Source organism: Cygnus olor, chromosome Z (assembly GCF_009769625.2).
Source record: "Cygnus olor isolate bCygOlo1 chromosome Z, bCygOlo1.pri.v2, whole genome shotgun sequence".
Taxonomy (NCBI): domain Eukaryota; kingdom Metazoa; phylum Chordata; class Aves; order Anseriformes; family Anatidae; genus Cygnus; species Cygnus olor.
The window spans coordinates 61827643-61850601 of record NC_049198.1 but is presented as its reverse complement, the minus strand read 5'-3'; the positions used below and the strand labels follow the sequence as shown (position 1 = coordinate 61850601).

The 22959-nt window shown below is 36.7% G+C and overlaps 1 protein-coding gene across 2 annotated transcripts in view; it reads right to left on the bottom strand.

Moving 5' to 3' along the window:
- Positions 1-15115, bottom strand: part of CEP120 (centrosomal protein 120) — a 40279-nt gene extending 25164 nt beyond the window's left edge. Inside the window, exons 1-9 of one of the 2 annotated variants that reach the window (XM_040541166.1) lie at positions 14907-15115; positions 13320-13476; positions 12284-12398; positions 11177-11318; positions 7944-8092; positions 5993-6190; positions 3962-4189; positions 3518-3734; positions 1069-1246 (exon numbers count right to left, since the gene is read on the bottom strand). In XM_040541166.1, the coding sequence (XP_040397100.1) occupies positions 1069-1246; positions 3518-3734; positions 3962-4189; positions 5993-6190; positions 7944-8092; positions 11177-11318; positions 12284-12398; positions 13320-13476; positions 14907-14958 (1436 nt within the window). In that variant the 5' untranslated portion in view covers positions 14959-15115. Of the gene's footprint in view, positions 1-1068; positions 1247-3517; positions 3735-3961; positions 4190-5992; positions 6191-7943; positions 8093-11176; positions 11319-12283; positions 12399-13319; positions 13497-14906 lie in introns of both variants that reach the window. The other variant, XM_040541167.1, reaches the window with a different exon arrangement.
- Positions 15116-22959: the final 7844 nt, after the last annotated feature.

Sequence of the window (22959 nt, the reverse complement as noted above, 5' to 3'; positions counted from 1 at the left end):
TTGCCCTGTTCAAAAAAGCTTAAACTCCCTAAGAATCATCAAGAACAGATTTCCCAGTGACCAGCTAGAACTATATCCAACCAGACTGTCAAGACAAGTAGAAAGCAAATGCAGACCTTTACAACCACAATTATGTAACACCTTCAAACAGAATTATACATTAAAGATGTACACTGAAATGGCCCTAATGAAAACCAGAATACAAACTCTAACTGCTATGAACCACTGAATACATGTATGCTGTCAAGAGCTAAATATTATTCAAACGGGAATTATTCCCACCCCACCAGCCCGTAAAAAAATAAAAAATTAATTCCAGTATCTATGAACTTTTGACCCTAAATTCTACGGAAAACCTCAAAGAAGAGTAAGAAGCTGATAAAGAAAAGTCGCTCTCTTCACTAGCAGAGTAGAAAAAATAGACTAAACTAAAAAAACACAACATGAATATAGAAATAAGGGCTTCAATGCCCTTAATTTTAACATCTTTTAGTCTTTACTCCTTCAATATATTTTCCTCCCTGCTAATTTATATTCTCTGGAGCTTGTACTGCAGAAGTACTCGCATACTTTTCTTTTGTATTGACAGCAGTAACAAGCTAATTTTTACATAATTTCTACAGAGTTGTTACAAACTAGCACTGAAATTTTGTACTTTGTCTAAGGCACAAAATTCATGTATCCAATCCCCTTATTTTTTTTTTAAAAAAAAAAAACAACTCCAAAATCCAGTGTAACCAAAATATGTTACTTCTCCCTAATAAGATTTGAATCCTCCCTTTAATCCTAAAGAGGATTACTCATCTCCTAAAGACTGAATATCGATTTACTCCTCCTGGGCTCTGATGTTCAAGTGAGAAATATAATAAAAAACAGTCCAGGCAAACCCTTATATACCATCTTTAATACTGCAATTCTCAGAAGTTTAGTGATGAACTAGTTGAACATCCTAAAGCATTCAGCTACTGATGATTCAAATAAGGCATCAGGCTGCAAACTGACTATAAAAATATTGTTTTGAGAAGAAAAACACTTATTACCAAGAACAAGATAAAAAATAAATCATACCTTAAAATGCAATTTATTGGAAAACCAACTTCCAGACCACGTATACTTCGTAAGTCTATTGAAAAGCAGAAATGGTGAGAGGCTGCTGGAATGACAATTTTCTGTGCTGACACAGGCTCAGGAGAACTGGAAGCACCCATTGGGTTGGGCTGAGATGCAGCTACTGGTGCAGCATCAGCTGAAAACACAGAAGAGAATGCGCATATTATTTGGGGCATAACAAATCATTAAAAACAATATATTTAACACATCTCATTTTGTACGGAAGTACAAATAGGTTACTTCCTGAAAGATTTCAATTCCTTGTAGTACAAACCAATACTAAAATAACATTGAAAAGTAGCCACTCTAAATTACTGATTCTAAAAAAATAATATACTTTAAATCCTCTTGAAGAAATAAACATATTACAGAACTTTTAAGTTTTAAAGCTATGTAAGTGTATTTTACTCCATGAAATTTAAAGACTAGTATCTAACATACTGCATAACTCTGCAGAACTGAATAAGACTTGAGTTTCAATAGTTTGCCTAACTGTTCCTAGCCAAACTGGGGGCACACAGAAGAGGCAGGCTTATAAAAAAAATATAGTAATTTAGTTTTCTTTGAATTAACTAATCAATTTAGTTTGGAACTGAAAGGGACAGAGCACCTGGTCAACTACAGAACTTGTGTAAGAAAGCATCAACTATTGCTCCCAGGCTAAGGGTTAATTTGAAATAAAAACTGAACTGCTCTAACTAGGTCTGCAAAGCACATCTGCTCATGCATGCACTTTGACAGGATTGCCCCTGTTGTTATACCTATTTTATAATTTGGGCAACAGAAACCCTACTGTAAGTGACCTGTTCAATTGTATCAAGTCAATCACAGAAGTAATCCAGATTTTTCAAGTACTTAAACTGGGGCCTTAGCCTCCCCACTACCTCTTTCAAAAAGCAAGATGTCAAACTACAAGTTTTACAGACATGGTCTCCAGAAGGCAACTCCTAGAAACATTTAAGACTAAGAAGAGAAAAAGGCAAGAATGGACAGAGGAGAGCTTCTGCCTTTTACTGCTAGCTGTTCTGATCTAAGATGTTTCCACAGTTGTGGAAAAAAAAAATCATTACTAGCATTGACTGTTTTCCTGATGTTTTATGAAGTGCTTTGTTTACATTATCAACACAGAAAACTTCGATACTTCAATATCAGACAATCAGCATAATGTAGTAATGAAATTAAATCTTTTCAGTCATTTAGGTAAGAGTTTGTCACTAATTTGCTTTGTGCAATTAAATGGATGAGTAGAACTTCAAGGCTCTCACAGAGAACATAAAATTACATACAGTCTTCAGTTAAAATTCATTTAAGTTGCTGCTATATTTAAATTCCATTCAATGTACTAACTGATTTTCATAAGTTATTTTGCATTACTGGAATTTTGCAGATCTGACAATAGTGGTGATTTTGTTCTGCTCTGCAATTTGAAAACTGGCATCTCTTCAGTGTACTCTTTGTTAACCTCTTTGCAAGACTCAGTCACCAGCCCCGAAAGATAATTGTAAAATTACAGGTTCTTCACCTTGCCAAAGCATAAGCAGTAGTAAAGTTATTATGAGTAAAAAGCATAATTGGGATTTTCTCCCCCATGAAAATGAAAGTTTTGATACATTCTATATAAAGGATAATCCAAGCTTAGATAAGATCTATTAGAACTAAAAGAAACTGTCTGAAATAGTTGATAAATCCTGAGAACAAGTTCTAGAGCACAGATTTTCCTCTGCAGAACTGGACCTCTTTAGGATCATCATCAAAACAACAGTGATACAAATACCATTAGAAAATAATTATTAGGCTTTATTTGTATACTATCTCTTAGGACTATGCATGCCCAGTAAAATTTAGCAAACAAGGATTATTTTGAGTATTATGCTTTCATTACTGCATTTCTTCCCCTCCTGTCTCTGCTTCTCAATTTCTCCCCCAGTCTACAAACTAAGTAGAACAGGGCAAAGCATGTATGTAACAATAAATGGTTTTCACCATTTATTTCATATAATACATTTCTTTAGAGTTTGAGCTTCCCTTAAAAATCCTGCATTTCCCCTACTGTTTTATTTAATACACTTGAACCTTAGACCACTGCTACTCTTCCCTGAAGAAATCAGTTTCTTTACCGGTTTGTACTGAAACTTGCATTCTCAAATTCAGGTAATTTCAAGTGTATCTGGTATTACTTTTCAAGCCGAAGATCATCCATATCACTTGCAATCCACACATCAAATCCCCAATTCAGATCTTCCAAGTGCTTTCAACAACTACCATGTTCAAACTAAATTTACTCTCATCCTATCACTTATTCTACATAAATAATTCTTACTTGCTTAAGACTTGTGACAACAAATGAGCAGTACATAATCCAAGACTGACTGCACTTAGCAAGTAGGGAAAAAATCATACCACATACTTGTTTTTTTCAGTTTTGTGCCTTTTTCAAACTTAAGACTTTCCACTTCACTTTCTGTTGCTTCATCTTCTGTTGGGGAAGAGTGGTCATTCTGAGACGGGACTTCCTTGGATGTCTGCTGCAGGCCCTCTGTTTTTCCACTAACAGGTGAAAGAACTTTCTTCTGTGGCTGCTTAGGTTCAGTTGGAGCATTTAGGAGAATCAAAGGCTGTAGATGCTGAAGAGATATGGTTCTTATTTATCATGGCTTCATGGAAATACACTGTTTTTAACATTTAACTTTGAGATTATTTTTGACAGAAAAGTGAAACAATTAGAAGATTATTCATAAAAACAATTTTTTTTTCAAATAAATACTTAACTGTCTGACTTAGAAATAACTTCTTTTTTAAGACATGAAACTGTGCAACAATAACTAAGCCAAAAATAATGATTAGCCTGTACCTGTACATCTAAGCTCTCCTTTTGCAGAACTACAGATACACCCACAGTAGGAGCCATATCCAAGGGCAACTGTGGTAGCTTTTGTTTAGCTCTATTTGGTGGAACAAGGACAAATGCTCCTTCTATTGCCACAGGGTGTTGATCGATTTCCACACTTCCTTTCTTCAGTAGTCCAGACAGGGGTATTTCAGTGCTTCCAAGAGACTGGTCACCACAGCAAAGATGGATCTGTATAACATACGGAAGTACCAGAATGTAACTGGCATATGCATTTCCACCTGAACGGTCTGTCAAACCTCTGCTAGAGGCAGCAAATACAACAAAAATATTTTCATCCGTAGTCTAGTCCCTATATACTGCTCAAAACACTTGTTGTCAGCATATTTCAATGCTGAGCAGGTAGGATTTGCCCAGTACTAGCACAGCAACAGATCATTGCTGGCTGCCCTCTGATGACCTATCATGTCATCCCTTCTGGATGACAAATTTAGTAGCTTGTGCTTTTTGAATACAGTACAAATTCTTGCTTTTAATGTGAAATGCACCACCATGAGGTACAGAATAAATAAAGCAAGTTCTCTGAAAGCTCTGTCTTTATACATATATTTAGACTCCACTTAAATAGCAAGGATATTTGGAATTAAGTCACCACCTTCTTAATTCCTTGTCAAGATCATTATTCCTTTCTCAAATCTTTCTTCCTTCCACAGTGTAATATTTGCCCATTTAAGTAAAGGGGGGATCTTAAAATTTTAGAAGTCACTCGGTGAAAGTTAATTATTGAAACTTACACACCAATTTGTTCTTTCTCCAAATAAATACTTTTTTTTTAAAAAAAAGCAAACCATAGCATTGTGTTCTGATCCTTAACATTTAACACGCTTTTTTTTTTCTAGAAGAGGAAGACATTAATGCTAAGAGGTATAAAACTACGTGTATATACATGTGTATATTAGTGTATTAAATATTAAGGATCAGAATACAGTGCTTTGATCCTATATCCCAAATTTTAAGAAGCCAAGTTAGAGAAACAAAACTGTAAAGCAGTATGTGGATCTGACCTCATGACCTATTGTGAAAAGAATCATTTTTCAACTTGATGAAAAATATGCATAACTGTGTGCATGTGTGTATGTGTACAATAGACTAAGGTGAATTCCCAAACACATCAGTACCTGTTTCTCCAAGCATCAGAAGATTATTTCAGGTTGACAAAAAAAAAAAAAATCGAAAACAAAAGTTCCTGTAACATTTTTAAACTAACCTAGATAACAAAACTAGAGTTGTCTATACAAGTTTAAATCCTATAATCCAGTACAGAGGAGGAAGAAGAAAAAGACTACTTTAGAGGGCCCATACTCAGAATTACATTCTATAACTGTCTTATTTACCAGCAAGGTTTAGAAACCCTGTACTACCCCCGGTAGAATTGTCTAATTTTGTGATCACTTAAGTGTAAGCCAAAGCAGATCACCATAAACACTTTCAACTACACAACATTCGAAGTCATGGCTAAAGATAAGCAACATCCCCTAACAGCCCAAATATTGCTGTAGTTTATTTAAAATAGCATTTGGCTGAGAACTGGGGAGAAAGCCAGACCTCTTATTATTCACAAACCATCTTGATGGCACAGATTATAGAACTTATTCAAGAGTTCACTCCACGACAGGCATGGATGAGGTTCTAACAGGCAGCACAAAGCAGGGCTGTGTGTTTCAGATGGTCTGATTTCCAAGGAGGCCTGAGAGCACTCGAGAATGTCCTGTTTCATTCATTCTATCTTACATCATGATGTGGAACCCAGTTCACTATATACCCACCATTTAAAAAAAATGCACTCCATCTATGCAGAAAACTCGCTGCTACAGCATTTCCCTCCATGAAAAACCCTCTATGAAAACCAAGTTATAATACGATCTTGTTTTGGAAAAAAAAAATATTTTCCCTTTCATCCGGAGATAGATTCTGTTTCTTTTATTTTCATCATTTAATTTGTTTTCCATTCACATTTGAAAAGAAAACACTTACCTGCAATTTTGACTGTGCACAAAGATAAGCTTGAAGAACATCAGCGGTACTACGAATTCGAACTGAAGCTCTTTCTGGCTCAAAGTTTGGATTAATTAAATCAGTGAAAGTTTCGTTTGTTACATCATTTCCCAGTAACGAGTAGTAGAAAAAAAACTCAGGCTGTCGTTCAGGAAGCTTCATAGTACTAGGAACTAACTAAAAGAGAAATGGAGAAGAAGAAATCTCTTTCATTATTGTACAGCTACAGCAAACTTCAGGCACTATGTTGGAAACTAAAGGGCTTAAAATGATCTCAAAACTTCTGAAACTAAAGGGTTTAAATTATCTCAAACTTCTGAGCAGCTATCCTGAACCCCAGTTTACAGTACCAACAAAATTAAAAAGAAAATTTTCATGTTAATATTCAAATTGAATTCAAAAACAGACTTACTTAACAAGGATACCAGAAGCTTTCACAATGATCCTTTTCAAACTACTGGCAACATATACCAGCACCAGGGGCTGTAAATGATACTATATAATCAATAACAGCAAGCCCTGTACAAATATTCAAGAATAACAGCACCTTCACAAAATATTTATAGTGTAAATAAATTCAGTATCTAATCTACATTGTTATAGCATTACTTATGTGACTGCATAAAACATTGGAACATTCAAAAACAGAGCTTCTCCTTACTTTAGGCATTGCAACTGTGAGTTCAAATGGCACAAACTGCTCTGGAGTGAGTGAATTTATTTCACATGGCCCTGTAATTCTGGCATTTAAAATTACATTATTTTCTCTGAAGTGGATAAGACAAAGCAAGTTTGTCTTATACTACGAGCTATCAATAATTCCAAATCATTATGAAAGTCACAACTTCCAGCCATCATAACTTGGGCAAGCCTGCACTTTGAAATCCGACAATGCAGAGAAACCTGAAGAGCGTATCAGTGTTGTGGTACAGCACAGCTTGGACACAGCAGCTGTCTAAAGCTGAATTAATCACATTAGCATGACACTTTATCCAAGCTATTAAGTCCTTCCCTTAAGCAACATATAAACTCTACCATTTCATACAGATTGTGAATTTAAAAGGTATTTAATCTTTTCAGAACTTTAGCATATGACCACCACACTCTGTCAAATCCTAAGATTTATCAGCTTTCAGATAAGGCTTTTACTTTCAGTTCAGTTTTTAATAGCTGTACAAGTAGAAGATTAAGCCTACCATATAACTAGCCTGGAAGAAACAGTCACTATATTTAGCTGCTGTCCTCTGGACTTTCTTTGAAAAATAGCAAAGTATACCATATGCCTGAGAGCTTCCCCAAAGTCACACTATATCTGTCAGAGTCAACCAAATCCTTTTGACAAAATAGCAGGGGCTTGAATTGTTTAACATGTAGGATGACCAGGAACCTGAAACCCTGTATTGTTGCACTCATGAAAGAAAGTATGTCATACAGAAAACTGAAGTCAATTCCTAAGTTCAAGATCACCTTTGGTTCTAATTTTAGGCAAACTTTTCCAGAGCCAGTCTGGAAAGCTTTGAAGTTGTCCCCTTTCGTTTAGGGAAAGCAGCTCTGATGGTGAAGTTTAATATTCCAACATACTTGCTATATTGTCATTTTTACATTTTTGTAGAACAGTTCATAAGGTAAATCTGCTGTGGTCCATGCACATTTCTTGTTACTATATATATTATGATCTTTAATGTAATGCATAGTTTAAAATTACAGTTTTAGTGCCTCCCCCCCCCAATTCTGATCTTTCATCAGTAATTTGACATATAAGCACTACATAACGTTTCAAAATTCAATTTTTTATTAATTCAGTATGGGGACAAGGCTATTTATTACAAGCTACAAGATAAAAAATCCTGAGTAGAAATAAGGCATAGGAAGGCAAAAATACAGGCGTAACATAGTACTTCTTCAAAACTAAACTGGCCATGAAACAAACCTGTTCCAACTGTGTGGCAAATGCAATGGTTACAGACAAAACAAAATAGTCTCTGCAACACTCTACTGGTCCAATTTGATGATAGCCTTCTTCTTCATTCAGGACTGGTACAATACTTTTAGGGTCTAGTCCAGAAAGAAGGACAGATACTAACAGGGAAGAGAAAAATTAGTAACTTATGTTATACAAGATTCCCGCAGCAATTGATATAATCATAATTCTACCTTTACTTATCTGTAATTTTTCTTACCACACATGTAATGGAGATCTTCATGATTGTTTCCAAAGCACTTCATCAAAACAAACGTTTAAGTATACTTAACAATAGCTACAGAGTTTTTTTTTTTAGATAATTTCTATTCAGTGAACACATTGTTTTGCACACTACTAGAAAGAATGTTAGTTTGTTACAACGAAGAGAACTTCATTTCATAGGCTGAGTCCATCACACTCTGACTTGTCAAAAGAAATGCAAGACAGTAATTGCATATGACAGACTAACTGTTGACAGAAGCGTGATGTTTCACTCCACTGAGCTTTAGAATGTCTCATTTGAAGACTTAATCTGAAGTCTTCAGTGTATAAAATAGTGGAGACTTGCGTTACAGGTTTTTATAATACTCTAGAAAATAGAGGAAAATGGTCACAACAGGACTCAGACACAGGTGAGTGTGATTACAGGGTGCCAGCTCCATGGTCACTGTTTCTAATGAGCTAGCCTCTAGTAACATAGAGGTATTTAAAGTAAAGCCAGTTAAAGAGGGCTGTAGTTAACTTATTTCAGTGCGAGTTAAAATTGTGCCACTTAATATACACTGTGGATTACAAGCTGACTGGTCAAGTCATTGAACAACAAAAAAAAGCATTGATTTGCTCACCTGTATTTCTTTATCAGAAGGAAAATAAAAAAAATGAAGAAATATGCAATATGAAAACCACCATCTACTGCCTATGGATCACTGCTTTCCACCTGCAATGGCAAGATCCTGACAGCCCAAATGCTTTCAACCTCTAAAAATGAACTCTAAAGTGAAATCTGAACTCTTGGTCAGACTTCAGAACCACGGACTATTAAACAGCTCAGACTGAAAAGACAGCATACTTAGTGTAACAGCCAGCTCAATTCCTGGGGCAGGCAGAATTTCTAACATCTGCTTTATGCCCCAGGCAGGTAGCCCAGTAGCCTTGACACATCTAAAATCATTGAATTCACTTATGATCCAACGTAATTTTGAAACTCATCTTCAGAGAGTTCTCGAAGGCAAGGAGGCAGAGAAACCATAGTTATTTGTAGAGCTACACTGAGAATGTACTTAACAAAATAGTTTACACATACTTCAAAACAGTAAAATGAGGCAAACAGAACAGAATTAAATAAAATAATACTTACAAAAACATGTTATACAATGTACTTTATGCATGTTTAGAAGACAGGGCATGCAGAGCTTGTAGTTTTACATAACGCACACTTAAAATACGTATCTCTAGTTTCCACATCCTACATCTTTAAAAATAAGATATGATATAAAAAAACGGGGATTAAAAAAAGAATGACTGGTCAAGAATAAGCCCTTTACATTCTGGTTTACCAGTTACCACTCCATAGTGCCAGTAATTCAATACATTTCAAAGCACCTCAGATTACAGCACTTAATAATCACACAGCACTTTTGGTTGTGAGCCAGAAGGCACAGTTTCAGACACTGGAAACATTAGACCACTCAGGTCAGTGAAGTAAAAATCAAAGTGCATGAATCTGAAAAACAAGAACATCTCATTAGCTATCCAACAAAACTGGAACTGGGTAGTCTAGTGTTGTCATATGCAATGCTTAGAACATGAACTTTAGAACTGTGAAAGCCTACATGCTTATTTTCCTCCATTGTGTAAGTACGGCATTGACTAATTTTGAGATAGTAAAAGAACAGGAGACTTGCAAACTTGTTTGTATTAATTCTCCACAGAAAACAAAAAGTGGAAGACAGTGCTGGGAGAAGGAATTTCCTATATCCTCTGCCAGTGTCATGAACGTTAGACAGCTTGTAGATCGAAAAATCACAGTAGAGTTAGAAGATTAACAAGTCACTTTCCTTGCCTCTATTACAAACTTAAGAGTATGTAAAATTCCTGGTGCTTTGTTGTGAACATGAAAGGATGAAAGCTAAGTGTAACTAGACTCCTTAGCCACTCCTGCAATGTGGCTGAGAAGACAAAGTCAGGGCCAGAAATCTTGGAAAAACACTGCAACTGAATATTTTGTTTTTGCAAAACCACAGATGTAGATGATTATGATAAGCAAATGACTAATGCAGAATTACAAAAAAGTTACCCTCAGGGCAGGAACACAACATATCAGAACGAATGCAGGAGAAAATACACTAGTCTAACGAAGGCTCAGTTTTTTAAGTGAAATAGGTTGACTTTGGGGTGGGGGAAGGTAAATACATACTTTTTTTGTTTTAAACAAAAACATCACACTTCTAAGGGGATTTAAAGAAAATAAACAACTCACAAAAAATCCCAGACACAAGACTGACTGACCAGCACAGCACAAATGAAGAGCGTTGCTACTGTACTACTTTCAAGCAATACTCAAGTTCTAACAGACTTGACACATTTCACTAATCACTTTTTGAAAGGAAAGTACAAAGGAATCCAGAACTATAATTAGTCCCAACAGTTAACTTAGTGTAGATGTTACTACAAATACTTCTTGTAAATGAACACAATGTAAGTTGAGTGGTTTAGCTTGACAAAAAAATCAGAAAAGAAAAGCAGTCTACTCAACAAACAGTACCCCACTGTACAACTTGCAATTCCAAGTCCAAACAAGTGAAATTGCCTTCTCTAAAGAAGGTTTCTTATTTCTATGGTTACAGAACTTTCTAAAGCCCTGAAATCTAACCAGAGTGAAATGCCATTAGTACTGAGTCCCTGATTCTGATTTTAAAGACCAGTTAATTTGCATCTCTGTCCACCTGAAATCACACTATTACCAAAGTAACTAATGAAGTTATTATCACAAGGTATATTTTATATATATATATATATTATATATATTATATATATATTTATTATATATTATATATTTCTATACATATCATTTAGGGTTAGTTAATGCTACAATACAAAAAAATTCTCTTCAGGCTCAAACAACATGTCTGCAACAAGTGATATGTTGATCTGTCACAGGAACACCCCTAATTCAAAGCCAGTGACATCATGTTACTTACCCCTCCCTTCTCTAGGGGGTGCCTCCTTTGCTTTAAAGCCATCCACCAATGCTTTTGTATCAGTTTCCAACACCACACCTACTTGTATTTCGGATTTAAATTTAGAGTACTTGTTACTAAGCAGAGAGTACCATTTTGGTGTCTGCATAAACAAAGACAAAGGCCAAAGGCATTTTAAAAACAGAAGGATAATTAAAATATACTTACAGAAAACAGACTTGCTCTAGTATTACTACCTTGTCACTTACAGAAATATACCTCAGCATTCATTTCTAAAAACATGGTCTGTTTTGAATATTCTACTACACTAAATATGCCATAGAATGGAAAAAGAGTTGAACATTCTTCTCCACTGATTGGCACGGTAGACAAGCTGGCAAACAAAATACACCATAAATCTTCAATTAGAAAAGAGAACTTTTAAGTTTTCAGCTGTAAGGGCGCAGAATACATTATATGGATCACAAATCCTTATGAATTGTGATTTAAAATAAGAAACCAGGGTCATGTCATGACCCACATCAGGATTGTTTTGATCAAGCAAAACACAGAATTTTCATGAATGCATTTTATACAGACAATATTACATGCCCCGTGTCCATCCCTCCCCATCCAACCCCCCTGCTGTGTAAGGGGCTAGAACTTCAGAACCCCTAAGACATCTTGCACAGAAACCCATTAAAAAAAAAAAGTACAAGCACACACCAAAAACAACTTCAGGCTCTAAAGTCTTGATTTGATGGAGACTCAATTCACTTGCTCAATATCAACGATTTCAGTAAGTTTTTACAAGTTATTAAGTGATAGCAATGCTTAAATACATTGCTTAGAAGTGTTTAAATTCTCAAATTCAGAAGTGCAAAATTTTTTTAAATCTACACACTTAGCTTTCTCATGTTGTATAGCATTCTATTGAGATTAGTACAATATTTTTGTTTGCTCATGTTCTTCTACAGTCAAGATCTCTTTAAAAATAAAGAAGTGCTATTAAGCAGGACTCATACTCCTTCAAAACAAGACTCAGAAGTTACGCTTTGCCTCAATTCAGATTCTACTTTATCTGTAGCAGCACTGTTGTGAAAATATCAGTTTGTAAAGTCTTTATACCTGTTTCTTTTCCTGCACAGCCCTTAAATCAAGTACAATATAGCCTATATTCTCTTTAGCTGAAGATACAGGATCCAATGCAAAACACTGGAGTTTGATAGGTGTACGCTGCAGCCTGTAAGAACATTTCAGTTGAAATCCAAGATGTAGAAGTTATTTCTGCAATTAGCTCACAGTAAGTGTTTCACAAGTTTCAAGCATACCAACAACAATTTATTGAAATTCATAACACAGCTAGTTCTAATAGGTCAGCAACTGAGTTTAAATTGAACTTCCAAAAACTCAGCATGAAGCAACATAGAATGAGCAGATGAATAATTTTGTAAGAAGAGTTGCTTGGAGTCTCACAAAGCCTCAAATGCTATTAAAAAGAACAGTAGTGTTAAATAAACCCAAACTCATCCATGTGCATGAAATAAGTAATGCAACTTGCATTAAACTGTAGTTACATTTGTGAGAAAAAGATTTTTGCAAAGCACCTAAAAGTACTTAAACATATAGATGAAGTGTCTAGCATAAAGTACATACAGCCATTTTTTGCTCCTCAAAGTTCATATAGTCTTTTGAACTTATTTGACACATTAAAATACTACCTCAATATTTTCAGTCAAAACCAATGACAGTTATAGAAACCAAATCCAATTTCTCAGCTTTATTTTAAGTTTTCAAAGAGATTTTACGTAGGCTTTTCAAGCTTAAAGTTAACTTAATTCTGTGTCATGGCATACATAAGGGAAGCTTGAATCCAATGCTTAAACTATAGCTTTTCTAATTTGCCTTTTTTTTTTTTTTTTTTTTAAGTATAAATGGAAGCTTTAGAAACTTTTAAACTCACTTATCTTTACACATACTACTTTATTTTGCTTTGGAAACAAAATGGTAGATCAGCATATAGCTAAAAGAAGGCTTCTAAGAAAAATTCCAAAAAAGCTCAGATGAAAATAATACAAACCTTGTATTTCAGTAGCCATAAGGACAAGAAAAATAAGTTTATCTACAAAGAAAATTTATTTCAGATTTAACTTTCTACCGTTACCTGTGCTGATGAAGTGCTTTCCTATCTAGTTCCCAAGCCAATTCGGTGGCAAATTCTGGCTGATCAGTATGCTCTACAGGATCAGTAGCCAGCTGTTCACCATCAAACTTTGCTTCAACTATAAGCATGTACTTCGGTCGTTTTGGAAAATACCGCCCTGCAACAGAGTGTAATTGCCAGACACCATCATTAAAAAAAAAGTGCGAGCTCAGATTTTCATCTTAAACAATTACATAAAATTATTTCCCATATCTTCCCTGAACTTACTCTAAAACTGTATTTTAAGAACGTGTTCTTACTATTTAAAAGTTAAGAAAGAACAAACCATTTGTGAAGCACCCAGAAACAGTGAGATATTAAGTAACACCTAATAATTAAGAAAGAAACCACGCAACCAGGATGATTTAATTTTGAGAAATCTATGACAAGGACGAGATCAAGCCAACAGGTAACAAACAGGAAAGTTTAAACATTCTTCCTTCATTACAGATTTGACCACTATCTTAAATCAAAGCAGGGAACATGACCTCATGAACATAGTGAAGGGTGTTTTTCCAGTTACTCGTGATTTCAAAAAAACTCACTAGCAGATTAACAGAATGTTTAAGGTCATACCATTTGACAAGATGAAGGGAAATGGCTTCAAGTTGCACCAGGGGAGGTTTAGGTTAGATATTAGGAGAAATTTCTTTACTGAAAGGGTTCTGCAGGACTGAAACAGGCTGTCCTGGGAAGTGGTTGAGTCACCATTCCTGAAGGTCTTCAAAAGACATGTAGATGTAGAGCTTAGGAACATGGTTTAGTGGTAGACTTGTCAGTACTAGGTTAATGGTTGGACTAGATATAATCTTAGAGGACTTTTACAACCTGAATGATTTTATGATTTGTCCTGGATTCAGCACCATTCTATATTCTGATTAATAACTTCAGTAGCAAAATGAATTGTTAAAATTTGCATATGTCACCACACAGGAAGGGGCTACATGCCTTTCAGAGGACTGAATCTTAATTTTTAAGTTAAGTTACCTTGGCAAACAACATAAATAGCCAGAGAAATAGAATCATAGAATGGTTTGGGTTGGAATGGACCTTGAAGACCTTCTGATTCCAAACCCCCTGCCATGGGCAGGGACACCTCCCACCAGACCAGGTTGCCCAGAGCCCCATCCAGCCTGGCCTTTAACAATTCCAGGGATGGGGCATCCACAGCTTCTTTGGACAACCTGTGCCAGTGCCTCAACACCCTCTGGGTGAAGGGTTTCCTACTAGTGTCTAATTTAAGTCTACCCTCTTTTAGTTTAAATCCGTTACTCCTTATCTTATTCCTACACTGCCTGATAGAGTAATTGGGTAAAATAGGTCATAACACAGAGTAATAGGGTGGAATAGTAACGCACATTACAAACAGAAAGCACAGACACACCCCCAACAACAACAAAAAAACCCTCACTTGCACAGTCAGGCACACAGGTCAGCGTTAAGAAGCGTTACAGTAGACCGCTGACAGCGGATAGAGAACATCAGCCTATCACGAAGAAAAACCTACACCCGCGGCTGCCGCCGGGAAGCCCCCGCCACGCCGCTCACCTTCCAGGATGGAGACGACGATCAGCAGCCGATCGGCAGCCCTGGGCACCATCACCCCGATCCGATCCGACCCGCTCCGCCCGGTAGCTGCCGCAGGGCGCGACCGCGGCCGGCGGGACAACGACCGTCGCCTCACGGCCTTTTAAACATCAACCGCCTCCAACCCCCGCCAACCGCCGCCTCCCGGCGCACTTCCGCCTGGCAACGGCGGGCCCCGCCCGCCGCTCCGCCTGCACTTCCGGCACTTTCTTCCAGCCCGGTCACGGCGAGGGGGTGAAGGGAGGGGGGGCAGCAATGGCGGTGCTGGGTTCTGGGGGGAGACAACTGCCTTATAACCTGTATGTTATAAATAACCCTCACGTTATAACCTTCCTGTTGTAACGCTGAGGTGTTACGGCCTTTTTCATTGTATTCTGTGGCAGGGCAATGTGAATAAATTCTAGCAAAACGCAAAGTTGTCGCTTTTGTATAATTTCTAACGTGTTCAATCTTTAATATGAAGTAATAATTAAGCAGTAATAACAGGAACGTGTGCCACCAGTATCCTAAGTTACACATATGCCTTGACTTTATATGGCAAAAGAAAACCTTCACATTAATTTTTTTATTATTATTTTCACGACAGACTGTAGTAAAAGCTTTGTCCTGACACGAAAACCTTCCATTTAAATACTACAAATACTCCAGAAAGAGACACAACTTGCAATTATAAGGAGATGGAGAACCACTTTCTTTTAGCTGTAGTTTATTCTGGTACTGAAGCACTGTTAAATGCATTTTCATAGTTCCGAATGGAATCTATGAGTTGTTTTTGTCTGGTGCTTTCTGTCTTGGCATCTTCTGTTGTATAACACTGCATTTGATACTACAGCCCTCTACCTCACGTTTGCGGTCACAGTGCTTAAAATTCTTAACATTATATAAGCTTCTGAAAATTAGGTCCTAACTATTTTGAAAAAAAAGAACGGCCGGAGGCAGACTGCTGAAAAGTGAGTAGTTTGGGCTATAGAGGGGACATGTTTACAGAAGCTGGCAAAATGTACAATTTACCTGGCAGCCTCTTTTGTTTGAAAATTGATTTCTCTTGGGGTGATTCCTGGAAATAATGTCATGTTCTGGTGATTTACATGACCTTATTCCACATCAAAGTGCTTCAGCTTGTAGTGAAACTAAACTAGTGTCAGTAAACAAAGATTTAAAACTTTTTTTTTTTTTAAATAATGTTGCTCTTGAAATTAAAGCCACTAGCGCTTTCTAGGTGAAACAGCTACTTAAGGTTTATCTCTAATCAGGAAAAGGTGTCTCCGTTTCCTCATAATGTTCAACTATATTTCATCATTTTTTTGTTCACTTCTAGTTTTGGTCTTCCTTCACTAATTCATACCTTCCCGTATTTTGTCTCTTTAACCTTCCTAATACTGTGAGAGATTTTTCCACTTTCATTCTTACCTTCTCTTCAGCCCAATCATAGAATCTTTCCGGTTGGAAAAGTCATTTAAGACCATCAAGTCCAACCATTGGATGGACTTAGCACTGCCAAGTCTACCACTAAACCATGTCCCTAAGCACCACATCTGCACATCTGAATACCTCGAGGGATGGTAGCACAACCACTTCCCTTGGCAGCCTGTTCCAATGCCTCACAACCGTTTCAGTAAAGAAATTGTTCCTACTATCCAACCTAAACTTGAGGCCGTTTCCTCTTGTCCTATCTCTTGTTGCTTGGGAGAAAAGGCTGACCTCCACCCTTCTACAACCTTCTTGGAGGTACTTGTAGAAGGCAATAAGGTTTCCCCCCAAGCTTCCTCTTCTCCAGGCTAAACAACCCCAGTTCCTTCAGCCGCTCCTCATTAAGACTTGTTCTCTAGACCCTTTGCCAGCTTCATTGCCCTTCCTTTGGACACGCTCCAGTACCTTGATGTTTGTCTTGTAGTGGGGGGGGGCAAAACAGAACACAGCATTAGTCTGATTATCTTCCTGTGTAGACAGTCTTTATAATCAATTCTTTCCTTTTTGATTAATCTTGTTCTAATATGTACCTCTTACCTGAATAAGACTGTTGTCGTTTTTCTCACCACATTTTTTTTTTCCCTCTTTTTTCTTCCCGGGTGTGGGGAGGATGGTGGTACCTAAATAACCTCTGGTCTCTGAGTTCTCTCTGTTAGCCATTTTCTGTGATTTTATTAATCCCTGCTGCCCGTCTCTGAGCTCTTAATTAGTCCACACCCATCTTCATTGACAGTATCTACAGCTGGATAGCCTGTATGATGTGAGACCTTGTAAAACAGAATTACTGCTTGTTTTCCTGCATGCTCTTTGCTTTCTTCTTCTGAACTAGTGACGGAAAAACAATCACTTCAACACGTTATTGTTCTTGGATTTGTTTTCTGCCTATTTAGCAAGCCGAACTGTTTCAGCAAAGAGTCAGACAAATGCCAGGGCTAACACAAAATAATGAGAGGGTGCGGTTAACTGCTACTTTATGGGTGTTTGGGATCCTACAGAGCAAAGCATGTGGGATCTCCCTTTTCAGCAACAGCAAGTCATTAAATCAGGTCAGCTACCTTGTGAAACTTTATCCTTAGACACTCCCTCCATGCTGTAGCCTGATATGTTAAAGGCATTAATTGTGCCAGGAGCCTAATCATTATTACCCTTCTCCAGTAAAGACTTAAAAATGAATGAGTGAATAAGGGGAAAAAAAAAAAGACATTAGGAAGACATTAAGACATCTATGGTCTTCTGCTTCATTTGTTCCCCCTGTTTTGTAGAACCCCAAGTCTTTTTCTTTAATCTTTACCACCAAAGAATGTTTTTTTATTGCAATTTCATAAACTTGCCTGGTTGTACTTCAAACTCATGTGTTTGTCAGCCTAATACTCTTCTGTATTTTTGGCTAATCCTCCCATTCTTCCTTAGTTATTAGCCTAGCTCATTGAAGAGCTTAGGTAAACTAGAATTCTTACAATTCTTTGTGCTTGACTACCTTGCATATACATTTTTACAGAGTTTCTTCAGGGACTACAATCTCTCCTAAACTACCTTTCTAATAAACATATTCCCCCCCCCCCCCCCCCCCCCCCCCCCAAATTTACTTATTTATCCTTTGAGTTCACTAAAATCTGCTTTCTTTAAATTTGTTACGCCTTTTTGAAAGGAATGTCGTGACACCCACGTAGGACAATCTGATAACGGTCAGACCTCCATTAATATATTGGAGTTGGAAAGGAATCTAAACAGAACAATATAAATACAATGATTGTATTAATAAGATTTTAAATGTTACCATGCAGCACACTCATTTTTAATTACTTGTGAGTTTGTGTTTAATCTGCCCAAAAAAGATGCTTAAAATATATATATATATATATATATTTCAAATAGAGTCAAAAAATCCTCACTAACAACAATGAAAGTGTTTTCTTCATAAAATACCCTTTTTCAAATGCAGTCAATTTCTGTCAGATTATATGAAATGTTATGTGGAAGGCAACATGTTTTTCCATTTTCTAAATTTAATTGTTTAATGCACATTAGGCAAATTAATGCCATTATGCTTCTCCTTGAGCAATAGAATTAGAACTATAACATTTTCAAGATCCATTTGCCAATTTATAATCCAATCTTCATGAACAAGATAGAGTCTGTCCAGTATCTTGTGCTTCATTACTATCTTCACTTATCCCACATCACTAAGGAAACAGCATAATTAAAATTAGGTAAATACAAATGATCAGATAGGTCAGGAAAGCAAATGAAATAGTGAATATTTGACACAATATTTCAGTTAGTATTGGTTACTGAATTTTCTTCATACAGTAAATGGTTGAATTATTGAATTAATAAATTATAACTATCATTATTAAATGCTTTAGTCAAAATTCATTGCTTTCGTCTTCTTGATCCAGAGGTTATTCAGCTGTAATAGTTCTTCATAGTTATTAACAAATTTTCCTTGGCATGGTTGCTTTTTCAATTCCAGCCTCAGTTCCCATCGATATCATAATGTTACTTCCATATATTAAAGTTTCCCTCATTTTGCAAGGTTACTTAGGTTACCTGCTTCATTCTTTCAAACATTTTAATATTTCTTTCTATTAACATCAGAAGATTTGTACTTGTTGCCCTTCTATCTATATTCACAGCTAAGAGAATTTGATGTTCCCTACTAAAATTACATCTTTGATCATTCTGTTTATCTGTGTGTTAAGTATCTGTTCTACATTGCTTTCAGCATTCTAGTAAGCCAAGGATTTGAACCCTGCAATAAGCATGTCTTAGAAGTTTGACTCTCCCCTTAAGAAGAATATATACAGAAAATGTTTGCTTTGGAATTATTTTGAATATATATTTATATTAAAAATGTCAGTGAGATGAACTTTCAACTAAGGTTAGAAGGTGATGAGACTGTTAAGTGTTCTGTATCAGTTCCAAGTTCGCCACACTATAGGCAACCAGTCCTTTCTCATTGAGCCTGCTTTCTGTTAGCTTGCTCAAATTAAGAAGACTATTTCCCATTACAGATCATTTGTGCAGCCAGTCACCACTGAGGCATGTTGTAATAGCTTCAAAGATTCCCTCTGGACACTGCAAACAGGCTAGAATACCATTATCATGTGGTTAGCTGAGAACAGATTGTACATATACAATTCAAAAAAGAGTGAATTATTCTTCCCACTCAGGCATCTTGTTTCACAGTAGCTTAGTCCTGAACATCCTTCTGCTTGGAAGTTTGTATTGTTTTATTCACTATTCGTGTTGGAGGGTGGAAGGGGTTCTATAAATAACATAATAACATCTCTCTCTCTCTCAAAAAAAAAAAAAAAGTACTTTTAAATTCATATTGTTTTCAGCTTAAAATGCATCATTATTTGTTTCTGAATGAATTAACGAATAACCTCAGGGTAGTTAGTAACTGACTCAAGATCTTTAATTTAGTTCCTATTTGACCTGTCTTGCATTTCTTTTAACATTCACAGATCATTTTGCCAAAAATAATTCATGTGTTCATGCACAGAGTGTAGTATATGCTCTTATCCATTTATAGTAGGAATTGAAATTGTTAGAGTAATGTTTGTTTTAAAAGGGTGACTTGAATTACTCCTTTTGTGGTTGATTGCGTGTGCATGTGAGAAGTATACCTGATTGTCTTGTCACTTGGTCTCCTGTTATTTGGCTACTCACTGCTTTCCTGGTAAGTAAGCCTAATCACTTGGAAGGAGGAAAACTTCCATACAACATTTTTTGGGAAAAAAATACCTAGTGACTTATTTATAGTGAGCATACTGTACAGTCTCTATTTTCCCATGCTGTGGTATTCTTAGACATCCACATTTTTCAAAGTTTTAACATAGTTGTCTTGAGGTAAGACATCTTAAAGGTTACACTGTGACTGAAATTTAAACTGAAATAATTTCACAGAATGACATTTCCTGGTGATTAATGATGAAGGGAATCTCTTATATCACCATTTTCTCCTCATCACTCATTTATTCCTAGGAAACCCCTTGCATTTTGAGAGCACTAATAAATCTAAGTTAAACTAAGGGCCTAATTTAGAGTCCATGGGAGTCAGTGAGAAGGTTTCTTTGAAAGGATGACTTTAGCAGATTTTGGATCATATCCCAAGTGACCAGCTACAATAAGGTCTCCCCAGAACCTTCTCTTCTTCAGGCTGAACATCCCCAGCTCTCTCAGCATGTCTTCACAGGAGAGGTGCTGCAGCCCTCTGATCATCTTCATGACCCTCCTCTGGACCCGCTCTAACAGACCCACATCCTTCTTGTGCTGTGGGTCCCAGATGTGGATGCAACACTCCAAGTGGGGCCTCACAAGGTCAGAGCAGAGGGGGACGATCCCTGCCCTTGGCCTGATGCCCACTTCTCTTTTGATGCAGTCCAGGATGCAGTTGTTCTTTTTGGCTGCAGGTACTCACTTCTGGCTCATGTTGAGCTTTTCATCCACCAGAACCCCCAAGAGATTCTCTGCAGAGCTGCTCTCAGTGAGTCTGTGCTTATGTCTGGGATTGCCTCGACCCAGGTGCAGCAACTTACACTTGGGCTTGTTGAACTTCATTAGGCTCAACATGGGCCCACCTTTCTAGCTTGTCCAGGTCCTTTGAATGACATCCCTTCCTTCTGTTGTATCAACCGCACCACTCAGCTTGGTGTCATCTGCAAACTTGCTGAGGGTGCATTTGATCCCGCTGTTTCTGTCATTGATAAAGATGTTAAACAGCACCGGTCCCAAGACAGATCTCTGAGGGACACTACTTGTCACCAGCCTCCACCTGGACATGGAGCCACTGACCACTACTCTCCGGGTGCAGCCAATTCCTTATCTACTGAATGGACCACCCTCCAAATCCCCATCTCTCTAATTTGGAGATCAAGATGTCATGTTAGGCCAGTGAATAACTGAGAACTTTTAACCCCCTAATCCTTGCTGGTCTTAATATAAATCAAGACATCACCTTTGTTTTTCAAAGAGACCATTTTGGAAGCTGAACATGCTTAGGTTAAGAAGTAGGTTAAGAAGTAGGCAGAAGAACATCCTACAAAAAAAAAAAAAAAAAAAAAGATCATGGACTCATAGATGATTTGGATGCTGCAAGGACCAGCCTGTGTGTGCTAAGACTACACAGTAAGTATTCTTAATTAGTGACATTAGTGTAATGAAGAAAAGGAAAAGAAAATTTATTTATTTATTTATTTATTTTTACAGGTAGCAAGGTAAATTTAATTATAAGGATGCAAGAGAAAGATTCAGAGGAGGTATAATAGTTACCAAATCAGTGGCAAAACTTATTTATGCAGTCTAATAAACTACATATGACAAGAAGCATTAGTGCTGTTCTGCCCTAAGGGAACAATATTAATTAAAGACTGCTGGCACTTAGTCGCCTTTCCAATTTGGGAATTATATTCCTTCCCTTAAATAGGTGATTTCTAAAATTTTATGTGTGCAGATGCACAACATAATATTCTGGACAAATTCATTATTTCTCTAGGGCAGTCGGGCACAAAGACATATTTCAAATGAATGTCAAATACACGTTGGTGAACATTAGAATTTAGTGATGCATGTTGTGTTCCATTATCTGCTTTTGAATATATTTGCACGTGTATAATAAATCCTCATAGAAGATTAATTTAGAAACTACTCTTTGCTATATAGTATGAAGAGGAGAATATGGAGACAATGTATATAACTGTATATTTAGGAATAAATAATGGATATCAATGTTCTAGCTCCAAAGACCAGAATACTGGAATTGTGCTAAAGATGATCCCTAAGGCAGTGGTGACTTCATTGTGGTGATCTGTGTTGTGTCTCTACATATTTCAGAGGCAGTGGGTGATACTCAGATAGAGACAGTCCAAGTCCCAAGACTAACAACCAGTAACCCATATTTGCATTTGCAAGCGTTTGCTCATGCAAACTATCCACTTACATCAGTAACTGTGTGCCAGTGTGAGTTAGTGTCTGGGTTTAGATGGACCAGATAAATAAAGAGCTAGAGACAGGATTATTAATCCCATTATGGAGATGGATGACTGTGTGATACAAATATTGAATGACTTGCCCAGGCATGGCTATGGCTTTATCATAAGAACAATAAAGCCATGAATCTAAGACATGAATTTAAACATCTTTTCCACATTTCAGTAAGATGTCCTATCTGGGGGATGGCATTTTCTCTGAAAAGTTGCTTTTTGAGCTAATTATATTGCACTGTGAAGTTCCTTAGATACTAGATGGCATGTTCTCTGCCATATGTATTGTTTCTTCTTTTTCTAATTGTTATGCAGGTTACAAGGTAACTGCTTTTTAAATGTCTCAGTCACCAAAATTACAAATTTGCAGCTATCTGCTAAGTCAAATTGACTCTTTGCTTCTTTCTCACAAAGTTAGGTAAGATACTGTTCGAGCAAAAACTACTTACAAGATAGTTGGATATAGGCTATTAGAGATCTATTCCTGTTATGCTTTTTACTGTATCATCTATGGAGTTAGTAGTTAGGTTAGTGTTCACTAATTTAATTGATTTCTT